General features: G+C 39.1%; 1 protein-coding gene across 1 annotated transcript in view; it reads right to left on the bottom strand.

Moving 5' to 3' along the window:
- Positions 1-12,235, bottom strand: part of arhgef10la (Rho guanine nucleotide exchange factor (GEF) 10-like a) — a 131,819-nt gene that overhangs the window by 71,646 nt on the left and 47,938 nt on the right. Inside the window, exons 15-18 of the mRNA XM_017304635.1 lie at positions 12,032-12,177; positions 10,048-10,220; positions 6,020-6,135; positions 4,685-4,812 (exon numbers count right to left, since the gene is read on the bottom strand). Coding sequence (XP_017160124.1) covers positions 4,685-4,812; positions 6,020-6,135; positions 10,048-10,220; positions 12,032-12,177 — 563 coding nt within the window. The remainder of the gene's footprint in view (positions 1-4,684; positions 4,813-6,019; positions 6,136-10,047; positions 10,221-12,031; positions 12,178-12,235) is intronic.

Consider the following 12,235-nt stretch of genomic DNA (forward strand, 5'->3'; position numbering starts at 1 on the left):
TATATATATATACACTTGCATTTAAATTGTAAGTTAAGATAAATCAATCAGTTGTTTATGTGTCATAACTGCTTTTGCCTCACAAATGCTACATCAACTTATGTATTTTCCTTCGAATCAACAAACAACTCTACTCACAAATAAATATTTTGTAAGGAGTCAAAGTGAGACTCGTCTATCTGGATGAGTCAGGCAGTAAGGATGACTTGGGTAAGTATCAGTCTTCTAAGTATGAACGGACCTGTTGCCCTTACAATGGTAAGTCATCTGCAAATAATACACTCTTAAGCAAAAATGATAGGTCCTCTCATGAACAGTCTGTGCTTGGAGATGGTTGGCAAAGAAAAAAGAAAATCAACAAACACATTTAGTTTAACTATAAAATGTGAACTTCATATCTGCTGCATGTCACAGCATGGTCCCCATATCGGGGCCTTTGGTTGCTCCTGCATATGCACCTAAAGTGGATGTTAATGAACTGCTGTCACACGTAGGAGGGTGCCTTTGAGGCAGCAGTCAGGATTCTCTCCACGTACTCGTCTGTTTGCAGTGTTGAGGCTGTGATGTGCTGCCTGACTGCAGAGACTTGCTCCTGGGCAGACAGGAGGGGACCAACTCAGTACAGGGGGTCCCTGCTGCGGTACCACTCTCTCACCAGCAGAGAAAAGGCTCAACACCAAATGCAGGCGTGTGGATGTGTGTTTCTTAATGTGTGCCACTTTTATTGAAACATATGCTTGCTTAAGTGCATTTGCATTTGTCACCAGGAAGCTTGTGTGAAGATGTGTAACTCGCAAACACAGATGCTGGAAGTAATGTTGCACAAAGCTGATTAATTGTCAAATTAGTAGCAAAAGGAAGCAGGAAGAGTAAAAAAATAAAAAATAAATCAAACTTTTCCATAAATATGTTTATGAATGTGTTGGTGCGTTTGTGTTTGTGGAAGAATCTCAGCAGACAGAGTCTGGCCAGTACTGTTCTCTGCAATCTGCCACTATTGCACCCTGGGTAGTGTCAAAATGATTTTGAGCACCCGCTGTGCCACCTGTCACCCTGTGCCCCCAGGCTCATGGTGGTCCAACCGTCCAATTAGATTGCTATCACACAACCAAAATTTGACCCCGTTTGCCTTCAGGATATCCATCTCTCTTGCTCCCCAAATCCCAGGACCATTTCCTTGCATGATTTAAGCCCAGGTCTTGGTCTACATTAGTGTTTTCAATTCCCTGCATGTTTTAGGTGTTTCCCTTCTACTGCACCCAACTTGAATAAGTGGGTGATTAACAGGCTTCTGCAGCACTTGGTGACATGCAGGAGCCAGTGCAATCATTTGAATCAGGTGTACTGGAGCAGAGACGTGTCTAAAACATGCAGGGCAGTGGACCCTGAGGACAGGGATTGAGAAACCCTGGTCTACATAATCTAAATCTTAAAGACAAATATATACTGTATAGCAGGCACCTATGCATGAGGTGGAAAATCTTGTCAATGCAATTTCTGACAACATTATTGCAAGAGTTCAGCAAATAGGTTACCTCTTTAAGGGGAATTTGGGGGCTCTGTTGTAAGCATGACATCTGGCTCCACCAAACATCTGAGTAAGCAGATTGGCCCTGCAGGCCTGGGGTGACAGCCGATGAGGAAGCTGGGAGATGTGGGAGAACTGATCTGAGCTGCTACTCTGCTCAAGCTGTCACTTTAACTTGGCTTGGCACAGTTTGATTCTCCCTGGCTCTGAAGCATTAGGCCCTCTACTTTGACTGCCACTGCCCTGCCGGCACCAAGCCAAGCCTTTCATGGAGGGGGTCGCTCATCACTTTCACTCTCTTTCTTCCTCTCCTCGTTCTGCTTATTCTGTCTCTGCAGGGCTCCAGCTTCTTTATCACAATCTTTCTCTTTCTGTCCCCCCCTGCTTGTTTCTTATCCAATTCCCAACAGAAGCCACAAAATTGGATCCATTATAATCTGCCATTATTTGCTATTCCCAGCAGCTCCTCTGTAACACTCTAAGCTACTCATACTCTCTTCTTGCCATCTTTGTTGTTCTCCAAGTAGGTGTTCAGTCCTTCAGTAATCATGCCACCCACATAAATTCACCTCCATATTTTAAACTTCATGTATGACAGTGAAGCCACTTCAAGAGTCTGTTTGATTGCCCATGTGAAACTGAGATAAACGAAGACTGCTTCTCTGATTAAACATTTAAATTCTAAATACAGAGTGAATCTGTGGTTGAATCAGTGATAACGACAAGGTCAAAGGGAAAAATGTTGTACATTTGCCATTGTTGTTGTGCCCAGAAGCTTTCAATTCACGAGGTATTTCTATTCTTACTTCATTGCATTTTGGTTAATTATAGAGCTTTCATGGGGGTTGAGGCATTGAGAAAACTACATTTCATAGAGGATTTTAAAAATTACATTTCCACAAAAATGCAGACTGTAAAAAAGAACACAAAGAGAGGTTAAACGCTAAATGACAAACACCGTTCTGTAAAATACAGCAGTATATTACAAAACAGTGCAAAGAGAATAAAATAGAAACGTGTTTCCCTTCGACATTTAGCATTTCACTATGTCTGGATCTGTATGGTTGGATGAATCACTGCACAGGTCACAATATTCCAGTTTACAGTAAACTGAGATTGAAACTAAAGTATATAATCAAATTACTGATTCAGTCACAAACCAAAATTTAACTAACTTAAAAGAAAACCATGTATATCTTTCAACAGATCTTTTGACTCTTTGACCATCTAAGCCTTAATCTTCAAAAGAAGCAGACAGTAAAGCCCTTATGAACTCTTTCTTTAGAAGTGGTTATATAAACTCCCTCACACATTTTAAAGTGTTAACTTAAACTAGGAAACCCTCAGACTGAGAGATCAGTCCCTAAACTGAAAAATAATGTAGCATGGATTTTCATCATGAATTGTAGGTAGTCCAAGCTATGCAAAAAGTTCAAGTAAAGCAGAGCGAAACCAATAAATTATACAAACAGAACATTTTGTGACATTTTTTTTATTTATTCATTCACAGAATTAAAAAAATATACTCTAGTTAGGCAATTATCCCCTCAAGGCAGAGCAAACCGTTCTCATATTTAATTTGTAGAAATGCAAAGGTGTTCCAGTTGCCCAATGATCCTCAGTAATAGGAGATACCATATGTCACCTCACTTCCTTTAATGGAAGGTGAGAAAATGGTTTTACACAAGCTGTCTTTCTGAACCCAGAAAGATGAGATGTTGTAGGATCCCAGAAAAATTAAGCAGTGTTTTTTTTTTCTCTTTAATGGTTAAACATCCAATTCTAAAATATCCAAACACATTTTTTTATATTCTACTTCATATTTTATTCAACCTTCATTTTAAAATAATCAATAAAGAGACTACAATTAAAGAAGAATTTCTAAACCCCACAAGGGATAAGCGTGTTGAATAATGGATGGATGGATGGATGGATGGATGGATGGATGGATGGATGGATGGATGGATGGATGGATGGATGGATGGATGGATGGANGATGGATGGATGGATGGATGGATGGATGGATGGATGGATGGATGGATGGATGGATGGATGGATGGATGGATGGATGGATGGATGGATGGATGGATCCATCTGGAAGTTTTTTGCAGGCTCTAACGGGTTGCCAACTTCTTGTGATTCACTGCTACATGTCTCTTAATGTTTGTTGTTTTTACTTTCTTGGAAACTATCATTGACTGTTATGAAAGGCACTTTTAAATAAAATGTGTAATTATTTTTAAAGCTATGCTCTAAATTAGTAGGATCGTTTTCCCATCATCTATGACCATCCTCCAAAACAGCCGCATAGTTTTGTCACCACCATATTTCACAATGAAGATGGTGGTTACAATGAAGGGTGACCTGCAGGTGTACGTAGGTCAAAAAGTGGAATTTTGGCCTCATCTGGCCCAATTCCTGTATTTTTGTACTACTTTGTGACGGGCCATCAAATACAATTCCAATAAAACACACTGAACTTTGTCCTGAAGAAGTCAGAATAGTTTTGGAAGAACCTGTAGTAAGTCAGTATCAACATAGTTATGGATTGAGTGAAGTAGTTGAGATTACTTGAAAAGACAAAAGAAAACTTGCTGAAATGCTTTTTAAGAATACTTGTTTATCTGAAGTGGATCCAACATGTGTCATCCACAGAAACAGCACACTGAAAAGAAACAAATATTTAAAGAATAATGGTTCAATTTTGTATGTAAAAAAAGAAAATCTAACGTAAGATCTGTGTTTCACAGACAAACCTCAAAGATTGTCCTGGAAGCGTATACTTTTTTGTGCATTTGTAACGCATAATAAAAAATTATTAAACTAAATTATATTTTATATTCCATGAGATTCTATTTTAAATCTATGCTGTATAAACAGACTAGACTAACCACATTTGTATTCTTATTTTCACCATTATCATAATGTCTTGCGTAATTTATTGTCTGAAATAAAATAAAACTGGACTATTCCTTTGTGAGTCTGGTTTAATTGCCATTAAAATAATATCAAAATTAAAAACGTTTTAGTGAGCTACCACAAGGAGGACATCATTTTGTGTTGTCTCAACTTTTATTGTCATATTTTCTTATTCCCAAATATGCCATTAGCTGCACGTTTCAATTAGAGCTTTACCTTATGTGAAATTCTACTCACTTGTCTGGCCTGCCAGGCACCTGCAGGCGTAAGCGACACTTGTTAGCACACTGGATTTGTTCTTCTTTGATGCGGATAAGCCTCTGCAGAGCCAGACACCAGTCCTGGGACACGGTGGTGTTTAGGTTCTTTGAAAGAAAGACACACATATTTAAAAGTGGCTGATTCTAAACTAAGGCATGCACAGGTCCTCAAGTACACAGCACAAGTCATGCAGATGAAAACCAAAGGAGCATCCTGTAGAAGCTCACAGTCCTAAGGTATGCTTTTTTTTTTTTTTTTTTTTTTTTTGCAAAACCTGCAGTGCATTGTTTGAACCAATTTTCTTCAGATAATAAACTGTGCAATCTTGTTCATTCACTCAAATATAACTCTGAATTTATTTCAGTTCTGACATCCATTTTATTGTAAAGCCTGGGCCCTCAAGTCAAATAGAATGAAATCAATTTTCTGCAGCAAATGAGCTGTGTAGAAGTATTTTGTCTATTTTATTTTTTTCAACAGACAGTATTATAACTAGGTGGAAAAGAATACCAGCCATTAAGTRCCAGACCAGCATCACTTCTCCTGAGGACATTGTGCTCATTAAGCCCGGAGAAGCAAGGGTGCAACCATTAGCCAGTGAAACTCGGGTGATTACTGGAGTCTACCTCCCTGGTTGTGCTACTGTATGTAGCATGTAGTGTCGTAAATGTGATACCAGAAAATTACAAGGAAAGCCACCGATTTGTACAGTACAGGAGGGTGTCGATGGTTTCTTTTCTATCAGTGAGAACATCTCATTCCCACCCTTGTGGCACTATTTTAGGGGAGAAAGATGGAAGAACATGTGCTTCTGCAAATTAATAATTTGAAAAAGTAGTTTTATTTTAATAACATCTTGAAAATCTTTTTTTCTTTTCAGGTGAAAAAGCTGAAAAATGTGTCCTTCTGTTTGTAGAGTTCCTACCTCTTGGATTTTCCACCTTTAACTGTTTAAGTATCTTAATGGGTTCTCTGTTGTACCTCTCATAGTATTGAGAGGTTTCAAATGTTTTGTGAGGTGAGCCTCTGCTGGTAAGTTGTACTTCTATGAATAAAACATTTTAATTTACCATCTTTTGATAACTTGATCACAAATAATTTGTGATGCTAAAAGCATTCTTGGCATAAGTTAAATTAATTCTTCAGCATCAGTCTCTCTGAGCGTTTTTCTCAAAGGCCAAATTTAGTAGCCTAGCCTGTGCAGTGATGTGATGCATGTGAACAGAACAGACTACATTTTGGTAATTGGCTTTTTTTTTTTGGTCTTTACATGTTTTGAGATTAACTGCAATATGTAGGTTCAAGACGTACCTGGTATATCCCCTGCAGTGTGCCCACTAGCAGAGTAACCTCTTCCACAACTGAAAGGTCATGTTGAAGTTCCTGCAGCTCCTGGTACAACCGTGGAGGGCCCAGGAGAGCTTTACCTGGGAGATGGGCACAACAGAGTTTGGATATAAGCATCAGATTGCATAATGCAGCACATGCTGAGAGTCACAGACTCAATACACGGTGATAAAACGCAACTATTTAGTCAGTTTCATTGAGCCAACAACTACTTCAACTCAAAACAGGTAAATGCTGTTATTCTTATGCTGTAGAGATCATTTACATTACATGTTTCAAGTTTGATATCACCTGATTTGCACTAATAGTCATTTGTTTGATCAAGTATACCAGTACTTTACAAAGCTATTCTACTCCAAATTGTTAGTTTACTCGTTCTTTTATGTAGCTTTTTTAAGTTCCAGTATTTAAAAGTTTTTGTCTTGAGCAACTGTCATGTTACTATTACAATAGAGCACAGAATCCAAAATAGAGCATGTATATCTGCAGTTAATGCTCTTTTATGAGTAAAGCCACTGAATATAGTGGTCAAAATTTTTGCTGTTTTCTAGGTTGTGCTGACATGCAGAACACTTGTTAGCAATTATATGAATCATTTGAATGTTGTGATTACAGATGAAGGCTTTGCCTCCGATTACAGAGAAAGGGGATTAATCATTTATAAAAATGTGCTATTTTTGTAGGGAATGGAGAATAGTTCAAAAGGGATTGAAAAAAATTCTAATTCACATTGAAACACAACTTAGGGGACGCGCCCTGTCACGTCAAGTTAAAACTATTGTGTTGGCACTCTAAAAGGTAGAAATACACGATCTGTTTCTGGTCACAGTGTCATTAAAATATGGAAAAAATAATAATATGATTAGGAATTACTTGTCAAATATTGTCTGCATTTAAAATGAATCCCTTTAAATAAAGAAATTTGTACATTTATTTTTTAAAGGAGAGGCATTGTGTATTTTCCAGGCACATAGTGCTAATCTATAGCAGTCAATTAGCTATGTTACTGCCAATTATTGCAAAAATGCTGTGCATATATAAACAATTTAAAATAAATTTGACTTCCCATTTTGACAGCTCCTACTCTTTCTGACACTCCACCTTTAGCACATCATCACAAACAATGTTGGTCCATTATGCCGTTTACGACCGTTCTTGGGGGCGTTGAGAAGTAGTTTGTATGAAAAGCTCAGCATATGCACAGTTCCACCAGGTGCTTTCTAATTACTGCTGCCCCTAGTCTGAAGGAGCTGTGCGGCGAGAGGCACGGGGGAAGAGCTCTGTGAGGCAGAAGCTCTGATATGCAGTGAAGTATTAAGTTATTCATTGAAAATGTTATATCATTTTTCACCAATATCTGTTTATCTTCTCTTTAGAAATATTATTATTATACCATTGCATATCCACACATTTTATTTATCCACCCTTTTGTGTATTTGAATTTTTATTAATTTGTAAGATTAGATCCTACAAGACAATTTTTACCAGTCTCCAATTTGTCTTTGCATGTAGATTAAAAAGTAAAAGCTCAAGGTCAAATTCTTGTCCATCAACAGGAAAAGGAAGGCATTGTCTGACAGAACTAATATGGGTGCAGGTGGTGAAGTTGCTTTGGTTGAAAGTCTAGTGGGCACTAATAAAAGAGTTTCAGAGTATAGAAGAATCGATCACCATTATTTGTTGAACTACAGAGAGTGAATTTATGAGTAAAGAAAAAAAATTAGATGGAGAAACTGTTATTTGGGGCTATGATGCCCTTTGCTGGCCAAAGAGAATGCAGGTGTCTCATTAGACGCAAAATTCAGCATCGATTTGAGGTCCGTAGGCTTCAAAGTCTTTCTCTCCCAGTACCAGGAATCAATACCCACGTCTCCTCCTGTCTGCCGTCCCCCGTCCCAGCTCCCCTGGCCCACATTTCTCCGGCAGCAAGCTCTGTGAGAGTTGCCTAATTAAATTCTGCAGGTAGATTTTGCTCCAAAGCAGCCGTTGCACTGTCTCCGCTGCCACATAATAAAGTAGCAGGAGAGGCGAGTAGGTCGGCGAGTTTAGTGAGGCGTGCTCATCCGAGGGGACCTGCAGCTGTTTTGCTATTCGCCTGCATAAACGGAGTGAGAGCAGAGTCATAAGAGAGACTATGGGAGAGGGAAATGGGGAAGGGTGGGCTGGTGTTATTCATCTAAAGAGTGCCATTGTAGCTTTGGGGGTTTAATAGGATCTTTGACACTGGCACACAGTGACATCTGTCATCTGTGCAAGCAAATCAATAGGTGAGACATCTGAATATAAAGGGGTAGTGTCGTGTGCTGAAAGAACAATGTCAGAGCATTGTCTTCTTCAAAGGGATTGCCTGGACCTTTGTGCAGGTTCCCCTGGTCTTCCCGGGCCTGTTTTTGGCTACAGCCCAAGAGGTGAATGTGCTGAGTTGTAATCCAACATAATCCAGTTGGTGAGGCAGGATATGGTTTATACACTAAGACATGACTATCCTCGCTGGCCACAAGGCACATAATTCACTGGTGTGGAAGGCCTGAGCCCAGAGGGGTCTGTCCTCACACTCATCCACTGTGCCAGTGATGCTAGCTAGTGGCTTTAAAGACAAAGCAGCTTCAATGCTTATGTCAAAAACCTTGTCTGATCTCCAGCCAAACCCTCTGCTACACACCACTGATGGAAACCCCCCCCACCCCCCCCAAAAAAACAGCATTTCTGACAGTGGGTCATACGGGAAGCAGGAATAAAAGCGTGTGAAAGGGGGTAAGTCAGTGTAAGAGAATAAACACCTGGAACAACTGGCTTTCAGGGAAAACACATTAACATTGTTTGGCTCTCCATGTTTTGGGGGATACAGACAAGAAGCCCAACAGCAGAATAAAGACACAGAATGATGGAAGGTTTGAGGGGAAAAAAACAAACCCGCCTGCAGTCAAGTTTTTTTTTTTTCTCTAAAGACATGTCTGTGGGGTGGAAGGTGAAAAATGATTTGATTTTAAGTTACGCTAAGGGGGTTAGGCATGTCAACAAGACACTATGCTGAATTACATCACATGGTATGTAAATACATGGTACTGCAAATCCAATTGAAAATTTGGCAACTGATGCAACTGGCTTTGGGACAGACACTACCCCAAAAGGGTCAAAAAAAGAAAGAAAAAAGGAAAAAAAAAGAAGGATTCCTTCACCATCCAATATTTTAGAGTTGGAGAAACTTGCAGAAGGCTGCACTGAGAGCTAATCCTAAATGATCCCAAAACCTTGCAGCAAAGCTGTGAGGATATGAGTATAAACTACCTGAACAAAAGACGAAAAAAAAAACTAAATCCAGAGAGAATATAAACCAGCTCTCAAAAGAGTAGGTGCTTACTGAGCGTGACACAAGGAGCACTGAAGAAGGCACCATTAATATTTAAGTCATGGAGCAGCAACTTTACAAAGTGTGCTGCATTACATCCCGATAAGGCTTTGTATCTTCCTTTTCCCATGGCACATTTATCAGGGATCTCGTCAAGCTTGGTACACACCGGGGTATTGTGAGAGGTGGTGGGAGAACTACTGTTTCAACCACAGATTCCTATCTGCCGCTACCGGCTCTCTAATTGGTCCTAGAAAGGCAAGGAATAATCTCGGCGGATTGATGACTCCTCTCCAGACATGTTTGTGGTCTATCAGAGACTGAGATGAGACCGTGAGGATGATGCAGCTTGGGGCTCCCTACCCCAGCATTACTCTCCAAGATAAAACACCGCAGGCACACAGGAACAAGTGACCATCATCACTATCCCCCTCACAAACACATCCTCAATCAGAGTGACAAGCAGCATGACTGCATCTCCACCCCTCCATCTCCTCTCTCCACTTGAGAACAGGAACAGATTAGCCTTGCTGACTCAGAGAAAGAGGCTGAGACTAACAGTCAGTTTAAAGTGATGAGATTAACCAGGGGGTGAAGCATAGGGAAATATTGCAGCGGCACAAGTTCACATATTTGTTTTTACCTGAATTGCAGGCCCCACTTGGCCTCTTAGTCCCACTCTGCTGAAACAAGGTGTCTTTGCTTTGAGAGTTCTCCTGGCCAACTTCCACTACTTGCACATGCTGAAGGGTGGCGCTCCACTTCATGGTGTACTTGGGGCCAACAGGAACGAGGCTGCTAATATCCGGAGGTCCTCTGTAGGAAATAGTTACCAAATTTGTTTAAACAACCAGGAAATTTTAAAACAAAGTTAGGCAACTACTAGAATTGTCCACTAGGATATTCAGATAAGCAGAAATAAAAAAGGGATTTATACACAATTGATTCCAGAAATGTAAAAACACTCGTGAAAAGAAATGTAAAAAAAAAAAATTGCTTTCTTCTTTTTCTGATATTAAATCAGACTAAAAATGTCCTGTTTCTGGTCAGTTAGGATTTTTGAGTATTTATGTGATGGCTTTGCAAGCTTCTGATAGGTTAATTCACAACATTTCATTTGAACCGAGGCACACCTGTGGCCCAGAGATAAAATGGTTCTGGTTTGAAATGTGAGTGTCAACCCCTCCACAATAGAAAAAGGGTTTGTGAAGATCCTGGCTAAACCTGAAAGGACAGCGTCATTATCCAGAGTGAAACGAGTCCTTCACTAACAAAGGCCACTTAGCACAGTAGAAGCTTTTACTTGAAAAGTACCATAAAAATTCAGATAAAAGTTTGCAAATGTGCTCAGGGTAAAACAACCTTTTATTTTGGATACATGTTGTCTGGATGGATGAAACTAATATTGAAGTATATAGTCATTTTAAAAATCATTACACAAAAAAGGAGGAAGTTTGTAAGGCCAAGAACACCAACTTGATTGTGAAGTCCAAACGTGGCAACATTGTGGTGTGTGGATGTTTTTTACTTTGTTGAGTCAGGTGTACTGCACAGAACGGCATTCATCATAAGAACATTATGTGTAAAAACCAAAGAAATCAGCAAGTCTGTTAAAACCTAGTCACAAATGGGTATTTCAAATGAACGGTTCTAAGCACACCGCCAAGTTAATTATTAAATAAATTAAGGTCAATGCTTTGGAGTGACTATCAAAAAGTCTCAATCTCATAAAAAAAAAATAAAAAATATGGCTGGTCTGTTAAGAACTGTTGGAAGCTTGGGGAAGAAAACACAAACAACTTAGGTACAACTTAAAAGCAAGCCAAACAAATACTAACCATCTGACTTTGAAGAAGATATTAAATATTTTATTATATCACTATCAGGTCATTATATTCATTATTTGACTTAGACTTATCAGATTGCAGGAAAAATATCTTGATATACATCATCACTTATTGTTTTTGTTGTTTTTTTGTTTTTTTAAAATAATACCTTTGGTGGAATTAATTATTTGTTATTTACTCTAGATGAGAATTAACATTGCTATCATTTTTGTGAAGTTCCTAAACGGTATACCCTGTAAGCCTCTGCATATTGGTGTTGAAATGAAACATAAAATAATATTATCCTTTGGGGGCTGCACAAGATGGCTTCAAGTAATATCCTTGACAGGGACTTCGCTAAAATAAAAAAATTAATAAAAATAAAACTTTCCTTGTTTACTACTTGGGTAAGAGAGACAGGAAGAGAGAGATATGATCAATGGTGCTGACAAGGAAGATAAATTGGAAATAAACCAAACACGTTTTATGTCAGTAATCTGGGACTCCTCAAGCTGTTGTTAGGGATTCTACCATTTGTTTAATGCTGATAAAGCTCCTGCAACTTCAGATAGTGTTCAAAAGCCCTTGCAGTCTTTTCTCTTTACTGTGTAGCTCGCCAAATTATCTTTGCAAAACCTCAGGCATCCCATAGGAGCCCTTTTTAATCAAATATGTATTTCTCCAAAATGTGTACTCTCCTAAGCTCAACTTAAAAAAAAAAAAAAAAGTGCAATATCTAGACATTAGCAAACTATTTCTGAATGAATGATTTATTCAATTTGCTCAACAACAGGGACTTACTTGACATTTATGTTGGCACAGATGAGCACATCATCAAAAAGGAAGACCTTCCTCTCCTTCGATTTCAGGACTTGTCCCCGCTCGCCATACACAGTCTCAATAAGTGTTTCACAAAGGACCAGTGACCTCTGCTCCGAGTTCAGTTGCTAAAAGGGACACAACAATCAGATCAAAGGCAGATGAGACAGTATCACAGAGCTCCAA

This window comes from Poecilia reticulata, linkage group LG5 (assembly GCF_000633615.1).
Source record: "Poecilia reticulata strain Guanapo linkage group LG5, Guppy_female_1.0+MT, whole genome shotgun sequence".
Taxonomy (NCBI): domain Eukaryota; kingdom Metazoa; phylum Chordata; class Actinopteri; order Cyprinodontiformes; family Poeciliidae; genus Poecilia; species Poecilia reticulata.